At 41.2% G+C, this 25,129-nt stretch overlaps 1 protein-coding gene across 8 annotated transcripts in view; it reads left to right on the top strand.

Annotated features, from left to right (window-relative positions):
- The window catches only part of synrg (synergin, gamma), a 32,589-nt gene extending 10,403 nt beyond the window's left edge, over positions 1-22,186 (top strand). For 3 of the 8 annotated variants that reach the window (XM_029445586.1, XM_029445590.1, XM_029445591.1), the window contains 15 exons: positions 467-547; positions 651-847; positions 2,106-2,360; positions 2,442-2,581; positions 3,933-4,057; positions 4,460-4,522; positions 6,105-7,070; positions 11,199-11,747; positions 12,764-12,927; positions 13,084-13,137; positions 13,666-13,762; positions 14,116-14,264; positions 14,943-15,053; positions 15,229-15,267; positions 21,123-22,186. In XM_029445586.1, the coding sequence (XP_029301446.1) occupies positions 467-547; positions 651-847; positions 2,106-2,360; positions 2,442-2,581; positions 3,933-4,057; positions 4,460-4,522; positions 6,105-7,070; positions 11,199-11,747; positions 12,764-12,927; positions 13,084-13,137; positions 13,666-13,762; positions 14,116-14,264; positions 14,943-15,053; positions 15,229-15,267; positions 21,123-21,254 (3,122 nt within the window). In that variant the 3' untranslated portion in view covers positions 21,255-22,186. The remainder of the gene's footprint in view (positions 1-466; positions 548-650; positions 848-2,105; positions 2,361-2,441; positions 2,582-3,932; positions 4,058-4,459; positions 4,523-6,104; positions 7,071-11,198; positions 11,748-12,763; positions 12,928-13,083; positions 13,138-13,665; positions 13,763-14,115; positions 14,265-14,942; positions 15,054-15,228; positions 15,268-21,122) is intronic. The other 5 variants (XM_029445587.1, XM_029445592.1, XM_029445588.1 and 2 more) reach the window with 4 other exon arrangements.
- Positions 22,187-25,129: the final 2,943 nt, after the last annotated feature.

Genomic DNA, 25,129 nt, shown 5'->3' on the forward strand with positions numbered 1-25,129 from the left:
GATTTATTTAACTGCCCACGACTGATGGGTGTATTATGTGCAAAGTGGAGAAAACCGATGACTTGCAGACTTAAAAAACGCCATGTTAGGGACTGGAAACAAACCATTTCTCTTCTTTTTTAAATGTTTTTTAAAACCTGTAAAATACATTTTTAGGGCAATGTCAGCCGTTAAATCCGATTTATAGTTATTATTTCTTACCAGGCAATGTCTCTCCCCCCTCCTTGAAGCTAGAAATGGCTTACAGACTGATTTATACTTGTCTGACGTGACAGGACGCTTGTGATTCAGTGCAGGAGCGCATTACTTCTGCACAGAGCCTTCCAGACATCAGATGGACTATTTTGTTGAGTTCGATACAAACAGGACTCAGCTGCCAAGAGGCTTGGCAAATCATATGCAAGGCTAACTGTGTGTGTGTGTGTGTGTGTGTGTGTGTGTGTGTTTGCTTGCTTGCTTGTGACAGCAGGTGTTGGCGTGTACCCACAACAAGAGCACATCCAGCCCATGCTGCCAGCCTGGGTTTACAATGACAGCCTCATCCCAGGTAAATATTTACACATGACAGCAGATATTCTTATTTGACATTACAATTTTTGTCAAATTACATTTTTTTATCTCTCCATTCTCCCATGTTTTTCTTTCCTTAGAAATGTTCCAGAAGGTTCTTGAATTCACCATGACCCCAGCAGGGATAGACACAGCCAAGCTCTACCCAATACTGATGTCATCAGGTCTTCCTAGGGAAGCACTGGGGCAAATCTGGGCGTCAGCCAACCGCACAACACCTGGCATGCTGACCAAGGAGGAGCTTTATACTGTACTTGCACTAATTGGTGTGGCGCAGGTAAACACAGTCAAAACAAATGATCCCTTTAGAACGACTTCACTAATCATCCCCCGTGGCTTTCACAGAGCCTCGCCATAAACTCCACACTGAAATTAGACGGGCTTAGCTAGAAATGGGGAGAACGAGGCAGCACCATGAATTAGCCCAGGGCTTGTGAAGCATTGTAAGCCGAATATATGGCTTAGTCCCCATCAGCCGAGTTTGGCAGAAGGCTTCTTATCATCCTTAGCCTGGGCCTGTCACCACCACCCCTGGGAGGATGCAAATCTGCAAGCAGATCACGAAAGACTGCATGCCACCGCTTCCATGCGAGGTATAATAAGACACCTTTGGTGATGTAAATCTTAAAGAACTTTAAAACGCAAGCACAACAGCGTGCATTCTCTTGTGAGGGGAAAAAGGTTTGCGTCTGCCGGGGACATTTGTTCAAAAGGAACTTTACTGCATTGAATAATTTATATGCAAACATCAGTCTTTTTTTTCTTATTTCAGTGAATACATCATGGCATCAAATAAAATGGGTTCACACTAGCCACTGGGACGTGACACCTCGAACGATTTAATTGATCAACTTACTTTCCATTATTTGATTTGAAGGATTGATGTTTGTTTGTTAAGATTTCCAGTTTGTAAGGATTGTCTTCATGGCGATAGCTAGGCCAACTAGTGTGTGTTTTGGTGGAAGTTCAGTTGAGGATAAATAAAGTGTCGTCTGGTGTCGAGGTTGCAGTGTGAACATTGTTGGGATTTTGTGCAATTTATACTGAGTGGTGTGTGTTCTTTAGATCATTTTATATTGGATTAGTTGTAGACTAGGGCTCTTTCTCATTTCAAATGTATTTTTTGAAGACTTGTGGCCAGAGGTTTGTGTCAGAGTGGGGAGATTTTTAGTGGTTAGCAATTGATTAAGTTTTCCAAGTTTGTTATGTACTACAATTTTCCTTAAAATAGATCTGGGTGTATGAAGCCAACTGTTTCTGTAGTTTTAGGTAATATAGGACAGTGATTTGGTCTTTCAAATACTGTTTGTTGTGTCTATAATAGCAGAAGTAGCTAGCGTTAGTAAGTCGCCATGATAAACCTCATGATCGTTACACCGGCCTCTGTGTTTTAAATAGTTTTTGGACAACAATTACGTTTTTATAGCACAGAGGAATTCCTTTTAGGTTTTGGTCTTTTCATAAGATTTGTTGACAATAAAAAAAACATAAAATATCACAAGTCATATCCTTTAAACCTGTTTCCTTTGTTTCAGAGTGGCCTCCCAGCAATGAATGTGGAAATCCTCAGTCAGTTCCCTTCTCCACCGGTGCCCAACCTGCCTGCCCTGGCTATGGCCATGGCACCCGTCATGCCCCAGCACCAGCAGCCCATGATGACCAAACCCCCGGTCTCCATGGCCATGGGCATGCCCACACCAGCACCACCAGTCATGACCATGAAACCCACAGCACCGGCTCCAGCTCCCTCAAACACTAATAACTTCATCGCCAGTTTCCCTCCTGCACAGGTAATAAGGTCATGCGCTTAGTTGTTTTTCCTTTATTTGATCATAATTCACAGCTTGCTCACTAACATGCTGTTGGCTCAGGGGACCAAAGCCGATGACGATGACTTCCAGGACTTCCAGGAAGCTCCAAAGGCAGGAGCAGGAGACCAGGCCTTCACTGAGTTTCAGGGGGAGTCAGGTGGAAGTTTCCCCACCACCATCGCACCTCAGCATCAAAACAGGTAAGGGTTGTGAGTGCAGTGGAGATGCTGAGTAGGCATAAACATGAATTATTTCTTGATTTAGATATTGCAAACTGCAATTTTCATTCCAGGTTACCTAATTAGCAATGTCTTAAAGCTTAAAGTTGTTTGAGATTTTCACCGTCTGATTTGAACCTTATGCTGCGTGTACATTACAGGAAATGTACATCTTCTGTGTTCCTCATTATTTCATTATGTCACGTTTCACATTCACACTCGTTGTTCTTTTCCGAAGAAACGATGTAAAAGTTTGCAGTGATGAGGGTCTAAGAGGGTCTAAGCCCTCGTTGGCTATTTATAGCTGAGCTATTCTGCATAATATTTGTCTCACATTGTCTATCTTGGAAACCATACAGTCACTGTCTTAATATCTCATTATAACCTTTCTAGAATAGCAGTGAGTTTGGGTCATCTCTTAATGAATTCATTTCAGTGGACAGTAGATAAGCTCATTTCTTTATATTATTTTCCAAGCCTGTATGGAGAGACCGTCCTTTCACAGAGAGGAAGCTGAAAGGCAATTATCGGTTGTAAGACAAAGAGAAAGCAGAACTAAAATATCTTACATCTAAGTGGCGTAGGCGTTTTATAAATCCTCTTATTTCTCCGCTGAAAACATACACTCTGACTGTTTGAACAATGTAAGAAGAATTCCCCACAGCCTGAGATCGCTGTCTAATTAAATGAGAAGCTCAAAAGCTCATGTTGGTTTGCCAGCCTGATCGGGCAGACATGACTTCCTGTCAGATGTGTTGCAGAGAAAAGGGCTTTGAGGAAACTTGTATTCGCTGGACAGTGAGCTTTCCTTAATGTTTGATTCAAGCATGTCATTATATCGGGCTACTTTTCCAATGTAAAGTAAGATTCCTATGTATTTTCAATTTAGTTAACAGGGGCAGCAGAACATAACACAAATGGTCATCATATTATTTGATTTGCTGGTGATGCATATATAAGGAAACAACATTCAAAGGGATACTTGACTTTTGGGGAAAAAACTTGAACACTTATTTGCTTTCTGGTGAGTGAGATGAGAAGATTGTTACCACTCGTCTCATCTCACTGTGAAGAAAGCAAATAAGTATATTTCCCAAAATGTCAAATTGTTCTTTAAATTGTACTTGGTTTAAGGCAAGGTACAGGTTTTAAACAAGATAAATTAAACACTTTATAAAAAGGACTTTGAATTTGAAAAAACTGAAGCACAATTTGAAACCCACCTAGACCCACCTTTGTAGCAAAAGTGTGTTCAATCAGTTTATAGGGATTAAACTCTACTATTGAACCTCACTTTTCCTGATGTCTGACTTTAGCTATTGTGTGCCTGCAGTGCGCCTGCCATGCTGACTCCAGTGTCTGGTTCCTCGTCCGCCTCCATCACGTCCTCTGATAAGTACGCTGTCTTCAAACAGCTGTCTGTGGATCAGCCTGCAGAGCCTCCACCCCCTGCCTCAGGTACCTTCGATACCTCACATTGGGTGGGCATGGATATGTTAGGAACATTGTCTGCTCTCAATATAATGCTGCATCCAGGTGAACTCTGGGAACCAAGGATAAAGTAGATTAGGGAGGGAAAAGGAATATGATTTTCAGATGTTTAAACCAACTTAGCAACACAGATAATGTCTCATCTGTCACATGGGTTTCAACTTGTATCACCATGACTTCCTAAGCAGAAATGAGGGCATCTTCGGTTTTATGGAAATGTTTTTAACTTCTTATAAACTCCGAGGTCCTTGGACAAAACATTCCAGTTTGCCATAGCAAACTGCTTTAAGGTAACAACTGCCTACCTGTTAAATGTGTTGTATTTTTTGTTCATACTTTACCCTTTCTTCTTTATTTGTTCGGATCCAGATATTGGAGACAAATACAGTGTGTTCAGACAGCTCGAGCAACCTGCTGACAAGAAACCAGTCGGTAAGAAAGTCCCACCTTTTCTTACACGTTGAAATTCCTTCTGTCTCTAAAACACACAACACATCTCTTGTATTTAAACAAATACATTTGGGTATTCCTGAGACAAATCCCTTTGGCCTCTTTGCCAAATGACAAAGAGGACCTATTGGGCTCTGAGATGGACCCTAGTGTGAGACTCCGTGTAGTTAAACATTGTATTCTAACTTGGGGTAAAGTTGTCAGGTCACTGCAATGCCATATTTTAATGCCATTTTCTTTTACGCTGTATCTTTTTTTGCAAGCCTGCAGTGTTGATACCAGTATGTTTCCCGTCCCTGTTTCATTAGAACAGTTTCCGATGCGGACAGCTCTTACAACTCCAGTAAGTCATGATTTGCGGTGACCTTTCCTCGGCATTGTCAGGCTCCATCTCCTTAATGAGCCCATTAGTTATCTCTTTTTCCACCGTACACCAGCAGTGTGAACAGATTCTGTTTCAGTCCATGCATATATTATACCTCAGCGGATTAACAAGCGCTGCAACTACAGAATGCATTCTGACTTTTTTCTTTGTGGTTTACACCAAAGATTTGAGACAAAAATATTCTGTTCCAAAATGTTTCTGCTGCTCTTTAATCGCATATATGTAGTTTTCTCATTGCAAAAATCACCCATCTTAACTGGTATATTTCAGTTCCTATTGAATTTAAATTCATTCTTTAACAATGAAGTATAACAGCCCACTGTATATTATGTTATTCAAGCTAAGACAGTTACAACTACCTTAAATAGCTGAAACTTATCAAGTAAACACATTTTCTTATTCAACATGAGCAAACTACTACTTATTTGTATTGAACATTGGCTCGCATATTTATCTCAAGTACACCTTATCACGTATACAACACATTCTGTTGAACACATTTATATAAAAACTAATATATATTTTGCTGTTGTAGGATATTTATCTACCAACCCAGTATTAATAGTGGTTTCTAAGACCCTAAGCTGAAGTCAAATCTGTCTTCTCAAAACCATTTTGACATCTCAGGAAATTTGTTTCCTGTTGTATCAGGACTGTCACGGAAAAACAACAACATACACAGTTACATTATTTGCTAGAACGCACAAAGCTAGCCAAATGTACCTCGTGGAAATGTTATTTGCTTTTGTTCCAAAGATTCTGAAATAGCACCGTTAGCAAGTTGAACTGGAAAGTTGAGGGATTTTCGGGGATATGGAGACAAAATAACTTGTTAAGATGGACTTTGTTTTGCAGAATTGCTTCGTCATGTTCTGTTCCAGTGTGAACAGTTCATTGCATGTTAGTGCGGATGTTTGTGTCTTTTAGATGAAATCGTTTTTTTTGTGCAGTGATGTGTGCTGTTGATTGGACATTCTGCAGCTCACTGTTCATCAGACGACTGGAAGTTTACCATCAACATTCACAAGCCGAGCCATAACTAATCCACAAGCTTCCTTTCTTGTAGGAGAAAAAAAAAAAAAGACCCAATCATTGCTGGTGCAGCTGTCAGTCTCCCAATTATGTCTCTCTGTCATGATAATATTTATTTAAAATTAAAATGTTCCCTTTGGTTCACAGGGGAAGGATTTGCAGATTTCAAGTCCGTCAGCGCTGATGATGGCTTCACAGACTTTAAAACCGCCGACAGCGTCTCTCCATTAGACCCTTCAGACCAGGCCAAGATCTTTCAACCTGCCTTCCATTCTGCTTTCCCAACCTCTCAGTCTCTACAACAACTACCACAGCAGCAGCAACAGCCAGCAGTGTGTCTTTCTCAGCCCAAAAATCCTCTCAACATGGCCGACATGGACCTTTTCTCTTCTATAGCTCCATCTGTTCCTGCCCCCGCTGAGACAAAACCCAGCACATTCCCCTCAGTGTCTGTGCCCCCCTCTCTAGTGCTCCTACCAGGTGGAGCCAAACCTCCAGGGGGAGGTACAGATGATTTTGGTGATTTTAGCCTTTTTGGCTCGGCCTCTGATGCTGCTCAAGCTTCAGCAGCAGGAGGAGCTGTGGCAGCGCCTCAGGACGACTTTGCAGACTTCATGGCATTTGGCAGTTCTGGTGGGGAGCCTAAAGGCGAGAGCAGCAGTGTGGGGGTCCAAGGGGAGACCTCCACTCAGCAGCGGCCTCCGCAGGGCTCAGACAAGTACGACGTATTCAAACAGCTGTCTCTGGAGGGAGGCCTGGCCTACGAAGAGACTAAGGAGAGTGGCGGTGGCTCCTTCTCTTCCCTCAAGAGTGACACTGACGACTTTGCCGACTTTCAGTCCTCAAAGTTTTGCACAGCGCTCGGGGCTTCGGAAAAGACTCTCGTGGACAAGGTGGCTGCTTTCAAACAGGCCAAAGAGGACTCTGCCTCTGTCAAGTCCCTCGACCTCCCGTCCATCGGGGGCAGCAGCGTAGGAAAGGACGACTCCGAGGACGCACTCTCAGTGCAGCTGGACATGAAGCTCTCGGACATGGGCGGAGACCTGAAACATGTGATGTCGGACAGCTCTCTGGATTTGCCAGGTCTCTCGGCCCACCAGCCCCCCGCTACAGGTGAGGAACTAGTGCGATTGCTCTGGTGAGGCCCTATCCAGTCACACATAGTGTTAATTCCACGGTCAGCAGTGGCCTCTCCTCCTCCTCAGTGCCCACTTGTGACAACCAAACAGGAGGACAAAGTAATGAGGTCCTAATTGAATTAAATATGCTCAAATACTGAAGACAGACGTAACACTACATGAATAACATATCAGATTAGACACGTCATATCTTTCATTCTACATTTCATCATTCATCTAATTTATTTATATATTTATTTATGTATTTATTTGAATCTTTAGTTCCTTCCTCTTATCCATACCTCCTCCTTCCCTCCATGCATATATTTTAATTGTAATGCCAGAGAGAGGTCCTGGCTCATATCTCTTATTATTTACAAATGATGAGTGCCTGGTTGTGTTGTGTTGGCAGTCGTAGTTCATACACGAGGTCCCTGTCTGCTGTCTGTGTGACTCGGATAAGCTCCCTGTTTGTTGTGTCCGCGCTGCAGCGACAGACATCGCGCTTCCCCTCAGTGTACCTGTCGTCTCCACAGGCCGAACTCTGCGTGTGTGTGAGTTGTTGACGTGTCGTGCAACGCAAACAGAGAGGTATTGAATACAAATGAGTACAAGAGGTTGTTACGGTGACGATCCTCTTGTTTATTCTAATCACAGGTTTCGCACATTTGGCTGCAGATTACCAAAGGCATTGTCTGTAAACCATCGTTCAACTTTATAACTGTTGTTGCTTTGGTTTGTGCCAGGTGCGTAATATAATTTGGATTATCTGAAAATAAACTGTGTGATTAAATAGGAAACAGGAAACAAGCTATTATGAATTTTATTTTGTCACAAAAACAGCTGGATGCAATTTTCAGGCCAGAGAGTCTGAACTATTGTATTACCCTGCCAGTACTTTAGACTTACCATGCAGTATTATTTGGATCAAATGGCCCTCTAATTATCAGATGTTTCCATAATAGTGAGTCAGCTGTATCTACCCTACCTCACATCCATGAAAGTTGAGTTGAAGTTTAAAAATTGTTGTTTATTATTATTGAAAAGAATTCAACCCAGTTTCGGTAATAACCAGGTTATGTTCATGTCAGCTCTCCCTCTCTCTCCAGTGTTCATCATTTATTCATCGAGCATATCATCTTCCATGTCATGGATCATGTTACACGAAAAACATTCAAGATCAATTCTTTATTTAACCCGATGGCATGTAACCGTTGTCAGGTGAAAGCCTTGCAACGCAAAAACATTTGTGTTTTTCATTTTTTAAACCTTTTTGAAGGCTTTTCTGCTACTGCTGATAACAGTGCCCAGTTTAACATCGATACATTCCCAAGAAGCTTTTACACTACTGTACCAGCTGCTCCACCTTTCCCCCTTTTCCCTTATTTATCTGATGTTCCTGTTCTCTGAGAGCTCTGGGACTAACTTGTTGTTAAAGTGTAGCAGGCCGAGCACCTCATTATGCTTTGCACTGTGTTGCTGGACATGTACCTAATCTTAAAGAGACAGTATTTCTTTTGAGATGTCCTGGTTTTTATTTATTTATTTATTCTTTTTACCGTTATCTGTGATATTGCAGCATGAATTATCATGTGTGGCTCTACGGTCTGGCTCTCTGAGAACATAATGACGTTAGTATTACCCTTCCTGCCTTGCTTTTTGCTGCAGTGTGCCTGCCTTTTCAATTTGTGAAATTGACAAGAACATAATACAAGATACCATTTTATGCATAACAGTATTGCAAGTTGTTTTTATCAAAGGAAAAAAATGTATACAGATTTAATAGTGTATTTTTATTACAGGAATATGAGCTCTTATTATGAAAGACTCCTTGATCTTGTTGTGATTTGCCAACTATGTCAATTAAATGTAGCCTACAGTATTTAGTAAGATTACAATATTTTAGGTTAACATTCCAAACTAAACATTGTTGTCTTGAGTAATAATGATGTTCTATTATTTAGGGGATCTTAAAGAGTTTGTGCACATTAGCCTGCTTTGACAAACAATCACTGTCGCAAGAGAAAAAGGATACTGTCTCTTTAAATCTGTTTCTGCATCTGTGATTGGATGTAATTAAAGCCCTTTCTGGGATGTCAGGTTAAAGGATGGCCCTCTTTGTTTTCTGTAACCCTTTGAGTGCTTGAACAAGATCACGTCATGTTTTACATGCAGATTAATGCAACCATTGTGATCATATCCTCTTATTTGACTATTAGAATAAACACCAGTACTAAAATCTTATCTCATAATTGTAAACGTATAAGCCTCTTAAATTGTGGCTTTTAATGTCCTCTCTGCTCCTAAAGTGCAGTTTGTACACAACCTTTCCAAACAAGCATTGATTTTCCCCCTCAGGTCCTCAAAGGGTTAATGCTTCCTGACTTGAGCTTGAATTATCCTTTCAACCTGGCTTTTCAAGTGTTCTGTACTCGTATCTTTTCCAAAACACCTGTTGCTTTACATCCTAATGGTAAAACAAAGTTTGTCATCTCCCCAGAAATACTGATTTTAGTCTGTGAATGTGCCTTCTCATTCTGGTTCCTGCTTCTATATCCTCGGATTATCTTTGTTTTACCTTCTCGCTGTTTGTTTTTCTTCCTTTTTCTCCTGACTCTGCATGCCCTTGTATACTAAATGACTGGAATCTAATTTTACAAGTGTTAGTTTGACAAACCTCTTGTAATGATAGACCTCTTTCACACTACTTTGTGACCTTTCTCTCTACTCATGTTGTCGTAATAAATATTACTGTTGGTATTGCTGAAATGCGTACCGTCTTATTTTTCTCCTTTCCTTTCTTGAGAAGCCGCAACGTGATCTAATGACACAAAGCTTACACCACTAGGTCCTTGTCAATTTCACAAATTGCTTTTTGTATCCGAGGGGTTCTGTCATGCAAAATAGGAAGGGTTCAACAATGTGTGTGTGTGTGTGTGTGTGTGTGTGTGTGTGTGTGTGTGTGTGTGTGTGTGTGTGTGTGTGTGTGTGTGTGTGTGTGTGTGTGTGTGTGTGTGTGTGTGTGTGTGTGTGTGTGTGTGTGTGTGTGTGTGTGTGATCTTACGTGGTAACAAATGTGTGCAAGCTGTGTCAGTGAGTATTAGTCATAAACTCACAGAACTGTGTTTTGTCAACACAGCACAGTGTAAGAAACAGAGCAGATGTAGTGACAGGACATTTATTTTATTGATGTTGTTTAAGCCTTGAGACAAATCCTTCAGGTTGCATTTAGTATAAAGAGATCCACTCTGATTATTGTTATGAAAGCTGTTTGTCACAAATAAGAACAGCAAGTGTTTTTCAGAGGGATATGTCCACTACAGAAAAGCAGTGTTAGTATTGTTTGTGTTTCTCATAAACATGATTCAGCTCAGACATCAATACAACTTGTTTACCCTCTGCATATCATTTATTAAACACAACTCTCAAAATGTGTAGGTGAGAGACCATATATTACTGTTACAACGACGACAATTAGTCAGGCGCTAGTATAATAATGAAGTCAGCATCACACATATGCTGAATTACGGTGTATGTGATTGCCTGTGTATTGCAGAATTTGTTTTCACATCTTTGAAATTGCAAAGTATTGGAAGAGGGTCTTTACACAAAACATCTCATTCTTGCCACTATTGACTACGCAGCGTAGGTCATGCGACACAAGATGCCAGCACAGTTAGAGCGTCAGTTATAAAACAAAACAACCTGTATTGGTAATGTTGTAGTTTAGGTTTTATCTGCACATGTTTTGGGATATCTGTACTCCATCCCAGTACATTGGAGGTGAATGAACTTTCATTTGTGGTTCTTACAGGATTGAAAAATGACATTTCAACGAAAAACTAAATTCCATTGACTTACATTGTATTGGGTGGAGGCAGAAATGTCAGACAGATATATCAAAATCTGTCTGCAGGGCAACACACCACTAGAGGTACATGAGGAAATATAAGACTTATTAATAACTTATTTAAAAATGATGTCACTAAACCGTAGATAAGTGACATAGTTATAATCTAACAGATATCTCAGTCCCTCATCCAGGCTCATTAATCTACCTTTTATCGTCACAGCCTCTATGCTATTTCTAGGAACCACCGGTATGTCTGTGTTGTCATTTCAGAAGGAGACGACAAATTTGACCCCTTTGGGACGTCGGCCCTCAGCACTCTGGCCAGCTATGACTGGTCAGACCGGGAGGACTGTCTGCCCGGTGAGGTCAGAAAGCCGCAGGGCTTTGAAGGAACTTCCCTTCCATCTTTAGCTCCAGCACAGAGGAAGGACCTGACCTTTGGAAGCACCGAAAACACCACAAGCAGCTCCGTAGCAAAGATCCCGACCTCCTTCCCCGCCGAGGACAGCTCCTCCACAGATGACAAGTTTGAAGCCTTTGCTGATTTTGGCTCCGGTGACCAGGGAGGTGTCGATGACGAGGATGACTTTGGGGACTTTGCCAGTACTGTTTCTGAAAAGTCTGACTCGCCCGCCGCCACCACTGAGGCCGGCTCCGAGGGAAACCAAAGTGAGGCCTCCGATGAGTTTGCAGCTTTCCAGGCGGACAAGCCTAAGTTTGGCAAGTCTGACTTCCTCAAAGCCAGCGCTCAGACCAAAGTCAAGTCCAGTGAGGAGATGATTAAGAACGAACTGGCAACCTTTGACTTGTCTGTTCAAGGTGAGTCATCATGTTTGACCTACTACGTGCGATATAACAACATGTTACAATCATTCATTTATCGTCCCCATGGGTTCTGGGAACTTTTTCTTTGCAGTTACTCTTTGACGTTTTTTAATCCAAACAATCAACTCATCTAGAAAAGCGGCAGTTAAATTGATACTGAAACCAGTCATTACTCTCTCACCCCAGCCCCACATGTTAGGCCCGTCAGATCTGTAATATAGCTGTCAGACATTAGATGGCAGTGTTGAGATGACAGCCCTGCTCTAATGGCAGTGACTGGTGAGATGGATTAGCAGAGGCCAAAGAAAATCCATGAGCACAAATTAACCGTGTCCACCAAAAGGCTGTACGTTTGTTTAACTGCTGTTGGCTGGTGTCATGTTCCAAGAATAATTTATCAGCGCTTCCTGCACTGTGATAAAATCCCATTTGCCCAATAGATTTATCTCCCTGTGCTGGTTTTAATGTGTGTGAGAAAGGGAGCTATACTTTCTCCTCTTCACTCAGTGGAACAGTAATCTGATCATGGTGGAGCCCCTGGGTTGTGTGGAGGATGACGCATGTCTCTGCGGGTGGTGGAGGAGTTTGGGGAGGGGTGGGGGATAAATTACCTGCGTCTTGACAACTCTCTCTCTCTCTCTCACATACACACATGCACACATGCACTATCTGCCAGCCCCACTGGACTAGCCTATGTTTGTTGTGGTACCCTGCCAGGATTTGTCCGTCTGTGAGTCTCTATGAATAATTCATACCTGCATATTTGTGCTTCTGTTTTGTACGTAATTATTGTTTGTCACAAATTAAGTATTTACTCATGCTGTCCTTGTTCGGGAGGAATTTGCCACAACCGAATGGAACTATAATGATTGCAAACAAACAGGTGCATATCTCGAAATTAGTCATTGCCATGGGTTGCTGAACTGATAAAGAAAAAGAAAAACAAAGTTTGTGGGTTTTGTTCTCACGAACATAACTCGTCTCCCTCTTCTCCGCTGTCTTTGCCTCAGGGTCCCACAAACGCAGTCACAGTTTGGGCGACAAGGAGATTGGGCGTTCGCCCCCGTCTCCGGCTCCAGAGCAGCCCTTCAGAGACCGATCCAACACCCTGAGCGAGAAGCCCGCCCTGCCTGTCATCAGAGACAAGTACAAGGACCTGACTGGGGAGGTGGAGGTGAGGAGGGCCCGCCATTAACGGCACCACATGTTATCAATCACCAGCTATCAGCTCAATAGTCAGGACTGTGAAAGACTACAGAATGCAAACATTTCCCTCTGTTCTCGTTTGCCTTGTGTTAATTTGAGATAATTTTGTGGTCCGTCTTTGCAGGAGAGCGAGCGTTACGCATATGAGTGGCAAAGGTGTCTGGAAAATGCTCTGGAGGTTTGTATTTGTTTGTGACCTGCCTCTGAGCTTGTCCCGTGGCGAGACCTAATTGTAGTGAGTGACAATACAAATGTAGTATACTAATTAAGATAACCATAAGGCGCCAAAATGTTTTTAAATCTGAGGATATTCTGCTTATGTTTTGGGACCAATTATTTTCTTTCTCCCTGCAAATGCACCTTAATGATTTAGATTTTAAAAAATCGGGGAAAAAAATCTCTGGCACAGCTGAATATGTGACACATTACTTGAATATAAATCAGGAAAGTCTCGCCCTTTGCTGGAATATTTGTTAAATCACGATGTTTAAACAGACTGAAATGTTGTTAATTAGTAAATATTACAGCAGGAATCGAGACAGTGTGCGGGAGTTTTATTGTTATGGTGTCAATCCTAGAAAAAGTGTCTCTTGCCCAAAGATTAGTCCGTGGTAAATCAAACTATGTGGTTAGTTTTTCAGCAGGACTTGTCTATATGTATACAGTATATATGTCATAACGCTGGGTTCTGTCTTTCCACATTAAGGTCATCACCAAAGCCAACAACATCCTGAACAGCATCAGCAGCTCCTCTGTCTGCACCGAGGTCATCCAGTCCGCTCAGGGCATGGAGTACCTGCTGGGTGAGGAAACATAAGCCACACACACTCATGCACACACACACACATCACTATAAACAAGCCAAGACTCGTTGTATAGTGTGAACAAGACGCTGTTAAAGAACCCTGTGTGTTGCCTTACACCTTCTGAAGGACAGAGAGGACGAGATTACAACAAGCTCGGGTGTTGATGGCTTATCTCTGCCTGGTCTGACAAGGTCCTGCTCCCTTATTGTGCTTCTCTGCTTTTAATGAGCTGTGAGTGGCAAACGTGTCACAGAGAGCGACTTGACACTGTGCCTTCCTGAAAATGGAACAAAAAGAGCAGCAAAACATGTTTTTGTGATTTGTGTGCTTGTGTATTTTTCTGTCAACAGGCGTGGTGGAAGTGTATCGCGTCACCAGGCGCGTGGAGCTGGGCATCAAGGCGACGGCCGTGTGCTCCGAGAAGCTGCAGCAGCTGCTGAAGGACATCAGCCGCGTGTGGAACAATCTCACGGGCTTCATGTCTCTGGCCAAGCTCGCTGTAAGATCCTCTAAACGTAGAAATATTCCAGAGCACAGGACAGTTATACAGTCAAGCACCCAAACACATGAATAGATGCTGAAGCTGCTTTAACTCTCTTTTATTTATCACCCAAACATGTACACATACACATGATAATGGACTCTATCGGTCAATTTACAATAAAAAGCCTGCCAAAGACATAATGAAATGTTAGCAAATCCAATATCGTCGGTCCATTAGCTTAAAATCAATGATTCATCGATTTGGTTGCGATGAAGCAGTCGCCTGTTTGTAGCTCGGCATTTGGATCCAAAGGGATGACGAGGGCTGTATAGATGTATTTATCCAGCTGTCTGCTGCCGTCTGCTGCCGTCTGTAAAGCAGAAACCGAGAGGAGGACTGTCGTCGTCCACAGAGCCGGCAGAGGAGCAAAATAGTTTTTTCACACTTCAGAAGATGAAACCCACAGTATCTTGAGGAGGGAGACTTTTTTTTCTTAAAAGTAGAAAGATGTTTATGCTGATATTTGTTTTTACTCCACATAGCTGAAGTCAAGCAGAGTCTTTAAAAAAAAGTTGATGATGCTCAGAGATGTTTACTGTAAGCAGAGTTGTTCTCACTGCTGTTATTATAAGAATAGAAATGACTGCGGCAGGAAGTGAAAATGTGTTTGTTTTGTTTTTTGTGTGTATGTAGCCTGATGAAAGCTCCCTCGATTTCTCCTCCTGTATTTTGAGGCACGGCATCAAGAATGCAAAGGAGTTGGCATGTGGGGTGTGTCTGCTCAACGTCGATGCTCGCAGCAAGGTTTGTGCACACACACACACACACACACACACACACACACACACACACACACACACACACACACACACACACACACACAGAGAATAACTGTTAGTGCATGTATTTCTACATGAATGTTGTGCTCATCCACAGCAGATAACAACTGACATTTCTTTGACTTTGAAACGTTTTGCAGAACAAAGAAGAAAGCGCTATTGGACGTCTGTTTAAACGAGTATGAGACATTTAACTGTCAACCAAATCTCATTCCACTCTTTCCCACTGTGGGCCTCGGGGGGCTTTTTCTCCTCTTACCAACGAGCCCAGCGGGTGGCCAAAGTGACACGATTCCCTTCTCTCTACTGCTCCTCTCCTACAGGCAAACTGCAGTTGTCTGCGTAAAAGATTGTAGAGAGAATCAGCCGAAATCCCACTTTGAAACCTAAACAGGTGGATCAATTGACCAACTCCAGCTAAACTCCGCCCCTCTTAGTTACTGTTGCTATGGCCGTCAAGCTCTCTTTCTCACACGCCATTTGCATCAAGTTTGTATTGACTCCTTGGTTTCAAACAGAAGTGTAGACAAAAACAGCTCCTCATTTCAAACCAGTAACAGTTAATTTTGTAGACAAAGATGAAAACTGTCGCTGGCATATCAGCTATAGATAGCTATGTCATGTGGTGTTCTTTGTATGTCTCCAAAGTTTATGATTACAACACACATTAAAAAAAGACTAAGGGTGAATCTGAATCTCCCAGTCGAAGAGTCAGCATCCTCACCAGCTCATGATAGAAAGCAATGCAAGCGTTCTTCCTGTATTGCAGTGCAGAGATATTTAATTCCAGTATTATAAGTATGATTAAGAAAAATGTACGATCAGACAACTTACCGTGTTCTAGCATAATCAGGTTTGTCTGCTTAGCTTAGCTTGTTTGTACTTTCAAACTAAATAATGTTAACGTTAAAAGAGGCTTTTAGGATGAAGTCTATCTCGGGTAACGTTGACTGGACTGTAAAGTTAATAATATATATATATAATAATAAATAGCAGGAAAGAGCTAACATTAGCTTTAACTCTGATAGCAACCAGCTTCCACACAGTGCAGACGTACTACACAGAATATTCTAGTCGTGTAAATGTAACCTGTAACTCCACCAAATAATGTCGTACTAAGCTATGATTGGACAATCTCTGTCTAAGGGGTTTAACAAGCACTCCAAGCTTTTATACTAAAGGATGACAAAAAAAAAGATAATATTGTACACTCTTGAAATAAGTAAGAGAGCAGTGTTGTCACTTTGGCACCTCAGGGTCGGTTGTTGCACTCTGGGATTGGTTCTTCAAGGTTACAAAGGTCGTCCCTTTGTCTTGGAAGGGTTTCATTTTCTATCCTGTCGCCTCTCTCTCTCTCTCCATCTCTGTAACTGCTCATCACGCCACTCGCAGCTAACAGCCATTGGTGTTTCTGATAAGTGTTCAGTTATTAACTCCGACTGGGGCAGTATGTGCAGAATCGCTGTATGTCTACCTTCTTGCTTACGGTGGCTGTGCTTATTCATCGACGTGGGCCATTAATGGTATTCTTGGACCCTGCGGTTTAGAGGGCAGGATGGTGTCGCTGATAGTTTTTCGTGTTCCCTCTGCTGCTCAGACAGAAACAGATGGATGGTCCAGGCAAGATATGGCTGACTGAGAGGCATCTAGGATGCGAGCAGATGTGGCTTCCACATTAGTCATAAGCAGGGAGTACGGCTGAGAATAGACCTACGCACACACACACACACACACACACACACACACACACACACACACACACACACACACACACACACACACATACACACTCTCTCATCTCGTACTCTGGTGTGCATAGAGGCAGCCCGAAATTAATGCAGTTGTATTTTGTCTCTGTGCCACTAGCATGAGATTAATAACCCATCTTTTAATTGCATTTTTGGCAGCGCCACACTGGTAAGAAGGAATAAAAGCCGAGTAAAGAATAGCACCCCCTCAGAGTATAATGAACAGCTTTGGCTACAGTAGACGGCACTGATTATTGAATTGTCCTTTAGTGGAGAGGTACTGATTTGTTTTTCAACCAAAGGTACTGAGGGGAGGAGATGTTGATGTGGCATCATAGAAATGAGACAGCAGATTACCTCAATGGCTCCTGCTTAATTCGTGCTGAGAATTTAAATCTTTTCTGTAAATATTTTATCCCATTTGTTGACACATACAGTATAATCATTTTTTTTTTGTCTCAGTCTCATCGTGTTGCCGTTGCCATCGACTTTTCTTCTTCAGGTCAGCAGGCAGATATGAGCAACAGCCTAATCTCAGTGTGTCACTTAAAGGCATCAGCAGTTATGTTATTATCGTAAGTGATAGTTTTCAGCTGATGATGCTCTAGCGCTTCTGCTAAATGATAAATGCTAATTTGAGCAATTACAGGGAGAAGCACTGAAAAGGATTTAAAGTTGAATAATTTAGCATTTCTGGCTATTTATATTAATGCAGTTTTCTGAAGTGCCTCGAGGATTTGGATTGATTATTCCGTGTAGCTTTTACTTGAAGAAGTATGACCGCAGTGCTAACAGAAATTTGCATCCAAGCTTTGTCAGTTTTTCCCCTCAAATGTTCCCATCTCCTCAGAAGTTTTGTTTGTAAATCTGTTTTTTGGTGACCCGTCTCTGTCACAGCTTGTTGCATGGCTCATCAGGTTAGCAGGTTTCTGACACAGTTGAATAAATGACTTTGGTAATAACAGGTTTGAAAAGATTGGGAATTGACTAAATGTCAGTAAGGAAAAGTTCAGCGCAACACAAATTGTTGTGGATTTTCTGGCTATTTTTCTCAGGAAAGAATATATTTTTGGCTGCTGATTGGGGTTTTGGTGTCAAGTGCTCCGTTACTTCATTTACACTGACAGTGAAAGCACTGCAATAATGGTGGCAGCCCCTTACCACCAAATGAAGGTCATCTGTGTGAATGTGGAAGTAATTCAGTCTGAAATTGGATTTGACACAGGCTTTGGGAAAAAATTGCATTAAGGGTGCTGCCTCTGTTCCACCTCCCCAGTCCGGATGTGCAGGGTGGCAGCTCACCATCCGCCTGTTTAGGCAAATTGCTTCGTCTTTCCCGGTTCTGATAAGGATTTAATGGAAATTTAGTAAAAGTAAAGTTGTAAAATTGATTTCATAGATAAGGAGCTCAGTTTGTTGTTGGAGTGGCTGATAACCACGGCAGGAAAAAACATCTGGCGGTCTGTGAAATGTATTTTATTGCCATTTGATGACCATATTTAGCATAAAACCGGGACAACAGGATCTGCTGGACATATTTCTGTTTCTGTCTAAAGCACTTAAAAAACAAAAGTCCTTGACATACATCACAGTGTTATATGTGGCTTTTACAAGTGCCAGTGCATTAATAGTGTACTTCTGAGCGAGGTCTAGCTTCAAGAGACTGCACTCATTTGCTGCCATGAGCGTACTCGACACTGACCCAAACATTCAGTCAATATTTTAGATCAATCAAGGCCCAATCTCTTTAATCTCATCTCCTTGAGATGGAAAATGTGTAGGAGTCCTGAGGGATAATAACCTGGATTCTTTCATGTTTTCACTCACAACAGCTGATCTGAATGTTTGGGTGCACACTTTTCTCTGCTCTGGGCGTTGCATGAACATCCTGACTCGTCTTGTGCTTGCAGGCATTGACTGAGGACAGTGACAGGAGGGTGAGGGTAGTTATGCCTCATTTATTTGTAATTCTTATAGAGTAGAAGTATTGAAAGCCACATAGGAGACTTGTTAGTTTTTTAATATCATCTCACATGGAAGTGGCTCAGTCTGAAACCCTAACCTTTACATGCAGCTCCAAAGGTCAGCTGAATTAGCAGAGTTATAATTTTATCCGACCAGCTCCAGCTTGAAAGCATGAATACTGTGATTCGTGTTTCAGAGTAGAGTTAGCGGTGGCTGCCTGTCTAAAAGGCTTAAGAATACACAGCATCTGTCAACTTAAAACAGACTAAATTGGCCCACATTCACCGCCGCACACGAGGAGTCTAAGAAGGAGTCTGAGTGTGTAAGGGTGAAGGGGAGAGAGGGGAAAGGCTTTGCAGTGAAAGGAGGAGGCACCGCTGTGTGTCTTTGGGTTTCATTTAGCGTTCCTCTCCCTCCAACGTTTTCCAGCTTTGACCTTCGTAAGTGCAGGTTTGTGGAAACGAGTAGGCCATGGCACAAAAGGGCTCCGAAAGGAAATCACTCTGCTTGTGAAATATGAGTGCGTGAGAAAAGCAGAGGGTGGCAATGTGTCATTCAGTGTGCGTGAGAAAGCCCTTCATCCAGCAGCAGCCTCTGTGCCACACACTGCATTCAGGCAGGTGGAGATGTGTTTGGCTCGGTGGTGTATTTTGTATGCAGTCGTTGCTTTCTGCATGCATCTCCCCTTCTCCTTCTGTGTGGGAGGCTATGATTCACTGCACATGACTCATTCCTCTCTCCCGGCTTCAGCTTCCAGTATTTCACCAGGGATGCAAACAGCACATGACACACATTAGCATCTCCAGATTGCACACACAGAGCACTCAAGTGGGGATCACATCCCCACATTTCATGTTCTGAAAAGCTAGTGTTTTCGGATGGTTAAAGCAATAAGTTCAACAACATATTTGTTTTTCAGCAAATCATATTATGAAGCAACAGGTTTGGCTTGCCTCTGGGGAAATAGTTGCCCTTTTCTTTCTTGCTAAATACACAAATTGAACCATATATGCTGGTACAGAGCATGGACAATGATGGAAATGACATAAAGTCCTGCAAACTTACTCTCAATGAAACGATGACAGACCTTCCTGGCCAGTTTTAAAATATAAAATAAACAGATATTGAATATTTTCAGACTCTTAACTACTAAAACTAAAACTATTTTTAGATAAGGGTCAAGCTTGAGGCAAAATGTACACGTGGTGTGCAAAGACAGCTCTGGTATTTGACAAGTTTGACAGTGACTAGAGTCAGAATCGCCATCACTATCATCTTGGCTTCAGACTGTAATAGCAGACAAATAATCTAATCTACAGCATCCGACTGTTTGCTGTTGTAACACCACTTTACACCTGGGTTATTTTCACCTGACCAATTTCTTTCTTTTCTCTGATCTTTAAACTTTGCCGGCAAAGTTTTCTTCTTGGTGTACCGGCCAAATGTGAGTGTTCTTTGTGGGGTCTTTTCATTCCATATTGGAATCGTGTTTCATAATGAAGCAGCTGCGACTGCAACCACCCGGCTTCAACAGACACGTCAACGGCACCTTGCACTGCTCTTTAGCAAGATCTTAGGCCTCTTTGTGTCTCCATTAATGTCATGTGGTGCACATTGTATTTATTCCACCACAGTGACAGAAATACCAAAGAGCCTGTCTTATCTAAAGTCTCAATTAGAGCTTCAATGTGTCGCAGGATGTTGTATGGTCGTGGTTTGAATGTGAACATGGTGGCATTCTTAGGGAACCTCGTTCTTTAGATTTATGTATTTAGACTCATTATGTTATACCTATTTTAGGTTATGTAATATTTATATGCAGTGGATTTTTTCCCCCTTTCTTAGCACAAGTACTCACATGCAGTTTTATGCAGGCTATTTTGTTTTACACATGAGAAAGTTCTGTGAGTCTTTCCTTGCAGCTACTGCCTGCTTGAAAGCCCATGTGTACTGAAATCCTTTACTTGCCGGAGGCTGATTCACTTATGTGTAACTTGGCTGAAATGTACAGCAGGGTCAAGAATATGAAAGATGAACTGTGTATCGCAGTACTGCTCTTAACATTTAAAAAAGATGTGAATCATGCCAGAAATTATCATTGGTGCCCATTTTTAATAATCAACACGCATGCATGTATGGCTAATAAATTGTAGTTGTGTGTTAATAGTGGTTCTTCAGTAGCAAAAACAAACGACAACGCACTAAAACCGTAGAGTAAAGGCATAAGAAAGTGTTTCCTATCCTTTTCTTCCTGCGTGCACAGATGGGTTTATGGTTTCTGTGATTCAGGTGTGTCATTTCTCACCCTTTCACTTTGACAGGCCTTCAACTCGGAGACGGACAACTTCAAGCTGCTGTACGGGGGCCACCAGTACCACGCCAGCTGTGCCAATTTCTGGATTAACTGTGTGGAGCCCAAACCCCCCGGCCTCATACTGCCTGACCTGCTCTGAGCTCTGGGCTGCAGCTGCCATGACAACAGGGCACCGGTTAATCAACATCAGATAGGTGGACCGACGACGGGTCTCGCACTGCACGGGCTCCCACCTCAGACAGAAGGACGCTTAAAGTCACTGGAGTCCTCTGTATTTATTTGTTTTTTATTCTGCAATCTCTCTTTTGTCACAACTCTGCTGTCTCAGATCTGGTTTAAGATCGCTGTCGTTATTGTTACTCTTCTGTCCACATAAATTACCTAAACATATGTCGTATTTTCACTGCTGAAAAAGAGTCAATATTACTAAATAATCATGTGACTCATTTACATTATAAGGTGTGCTATATCATTAAAAACACTGGAAGAAGAAGTCTGTAAACACCTTTTCTTTAATGTCGCTTGTTGCTTTGCTTCCGTTTGAGAGGATTTGTATTCATGACTTCTTTTCTTCCCATCAAACCAGAGCTGTTGAATCATACGCCTGTTATTGTACTTGAATTACATTTGTTGGTCGGGTCTGTTTGATGAAACTCTGTAGCTGTTACAGCTTTAATATGAAATCTTTAACATTTAAACCAAGGCAGGTGTCTACCTTTTAATGAATTGTGTTGAATTGACTGCGTTGAATGTTTTTTTGCACTGTTGAGGAGATTTCCGCGCCTCTTTGGGTATTTAAATTGTATATTTTATAGGGAGAAAAAGTTGTGATTTCGGGATCTGAAGGGAACCATGTTAACGGTTTTGTTTTTGTGTCTTGGTGTTGTGTGCAACTAGAGCTGAATGTCTGGAAGAAGTTGACTGATTCTGAACTAAGATTGCAGCAGCACTTTTTGTATATAACAGTGTCATGCTGTAGCATTGTAATTATGACCATAGACTGTATATACAGTCTATGATGATGACCAACTGTAAAGTGAATTTGATGTAAATAAATATGCATTCAGTTTATTCAAAGTGTCACAGATTATTTTGTTTGTCAGATCTCTTTAAGTCTGTCTTTAAATATTATTGCCCATCACTGTATGCGAACAATGATTTTTCAATACAACCTCAGCAACAGTTGAACCCGTGTGCATGGGGCTGTAATAAGAGGGATGCTCTGATTATTAAGAGGAAGGTAATGTCTCCAAAACTTAAAAGCAAAAGTGTTTGTATGAATTGAATAATTGTGTGGGTGCGTAATTTTGTTTTATGGAATTCTGCCAGGAAAGCAACAACCATATTGACCCACTAGCAACGTTACACAAAAGTCCCTTTAAGTCTGGGTGGTAAACTACCTATTTATGACATACTATGAGTTTATTTTATTTTTTTAAAGCATACTATACTATGACTTTTATTATATACTATATTATGACTTTCTTTACATACTATACTATGAATGTTTTTGACATACTATACAAGTATTCTTTAAGGCATTATATGCAATGTAATTTGTTATGGTATACTATAGAGAGGCAAGTGAATGAAGAAAAATAATTGTTTGTTATAACTAATGATATGTGATGATAAAGTCTTGACAGAAAGTCTTTGACGCTCAGACTCCACAGGGATATTTGTAATCGATGGGCATCTGCTTGATAAATCCTCCATGTAGTCCAGACACTGTTTGTGGAGCTGGTTGATGATTCTGCTGAGACCGGTAGGCTGATGAGATGATGAAGCTGATGAATCTGCCAAGACTGGACGGTGATAGTGGAGGTAGAGGGGCGCGTGTTACAGCACCATGAACATACTACAGGCAGAGAGAGAATCATATTTAAAAAGGCAGCAGCAAGACGATAGGCTAACAATGTAGGTGTGTCGCTGTGCCATTGGATATATGCAACCAGCTGATGAGAACAGCAGATATCACATCACAGCCCCAGACAATGGCAGCAAGGAAATGATTAGTGAGCATGTGTGAGAGAAGTGAATGGCAGGTTATATGAGAAATAATCCACAGCCCTAAACTCGCAAAAGGATAGTCTTCCTGACTGAACATATGTTAGAGCTTCATTTTTATGTAATACTATACTATGACATTTTTTATATACTATACTACTTTTGTATGACATACTATAGGCCTACTAGCCTACTGTATTTTATAACATAATATACAAAGAACTTTTATGGCATAGCCTACTACTTTTTTATGGTACACCTATTGTGATTTTGTTTTTATGGTGTACACTTTTGAAATAGCATACTATACTGTGAATTTGTTATGACATTTTTATGGCATATTATACATTTTTTATGGCATACTTATTCTGACCTTTATATGACATAACCTACAGTAGGTCTACTACGACTATGACTAGTCTTAAGCATTAGCTTATGCTAGCTAGCTAGCTACAGCTGATAAAATCTGCTAGCAACTTGTTATTCCTCGTTATTTCAACGGACAAAATCCACAGTCGCTGACAAAAAAAAACCTAAATACCACAACATGTCTTTTTTATACTTTTATTTCCTTTAGCCAGAGCCAGGTTAGGTGTTTTCCCCCTAATTCCAGTCGTTATGCTAAGCCAACCGGCTTCTGGCGGTAGCTTTACATTTAGCGTAGGCTACTGTGACGAGGGTATCGATCTTCTTATCTAACTTGAGTCAAGAAATCAAAAGAGAATATTTCCCAAACTGTCTACATCAGCAGTGTTCTACTTGTGTTAAAATAAGTATTAGAGTTGGTTTTCTCAATTCACTAATCCTGAATTTCTGTTTTCAGCGTATTACAGCTTTGAATTTAATCATTTAATTCACTTGGCTTTTCATATTATTCTGCCTGCTTTCTTCAGAAGCTTCCTCTTGCAAATGCATGCCTGTTGCTGCTCCGTCACTCCATAATGTACTTTCTCTCCGGCCAGTGAGGCCTCATCTCCATCAATTTGCGACAGAATGGAATAAATTCTCCTTCAACAATCCTGCACCGCTATCACTGGCGGTCGAGCTCAGCCAATCAAATGAGACCTCTGGGTGCTCTGTGAAACTTGTCTCATTATCCTTCTCACACTTTGTGTTCAGGTGTGCTCTCCAACATCCATTTTATCTCTCGCCGTTCCCTAATTTATATCCTGCAGAAAATGAATTTCTCTCCTCTCACAGTGAACACCGGGATTACAGAAAATTACAAACGTTGAAATCAATTACTGAATAAGGCTGTGTAATTCGAAATGCAGACCGCCTGTGCCTGTCATCTTCACGCCAATTGTCTGCAATGCTGAAATTATCGCTCTGGGAGAGAAGCGAGATTGAAATGATAACCTACTGTGCTGTATTGAATGCTGCTCTTTGGTATTTCATGGACATAGTCAATCACATTATTGATTAAAAACAGCTGCTTCTGCACAATAAGATTGCTTTCACCCTTGTGAATAGAGTTGCTTCCTGATTTACTTTCTTCTGATAACATTTCAATGTATCCACAGATCAAGAAAAGCTAGTTTTATAAGGCAAATGCTGCTGTTTAAAGATAATTCATGATTCAACTGATGTAGATGAATATATTTAAAGTATTAATTGTGTCTTCTGTTCATGATGAGTATAATTCTGGATTTTGGAGGCTGATACTAATAGTGATATTTGAGAGAAAAATATGATTGGTCTATTGGCTTTTCCCCCCCAATATACACATAACACATACAAATTTGAATTTAATTAAAACTGATTGTTAATTTATAGACTAGTCAATCAACAGAAAATGTACCAGCAATATAAACGTTTATATCATTTATCAAGCAAAAATGACAAAAATTCACTGGTGCCAGACTTTCAAATGGAGTATTTTCTCTGCAATGATATATGTATGTACTGTATAAATATATATATATATATATATATATATATATATATTTATAGAACTCATAGTTGGTTTTGGTCTTTTCATGGGATTTAGTGACAATAAGAAAATGA

The sequence above is a fragment of the Cottoperca gobio genome, chromosome 13, assembly GCF_900634415.1.
Source record: "Cottoperca gobio chromosome 13, fCotGob3.1, whole genome shotgun sequence".
Classification (NCBI taxonomy): domain Eukaryota; kingdom Metazoa; phylum Chordata; class Actinopteri; order Perciformes; family Bovichtidae; genus Cottoperca; species Cottoperca gobio.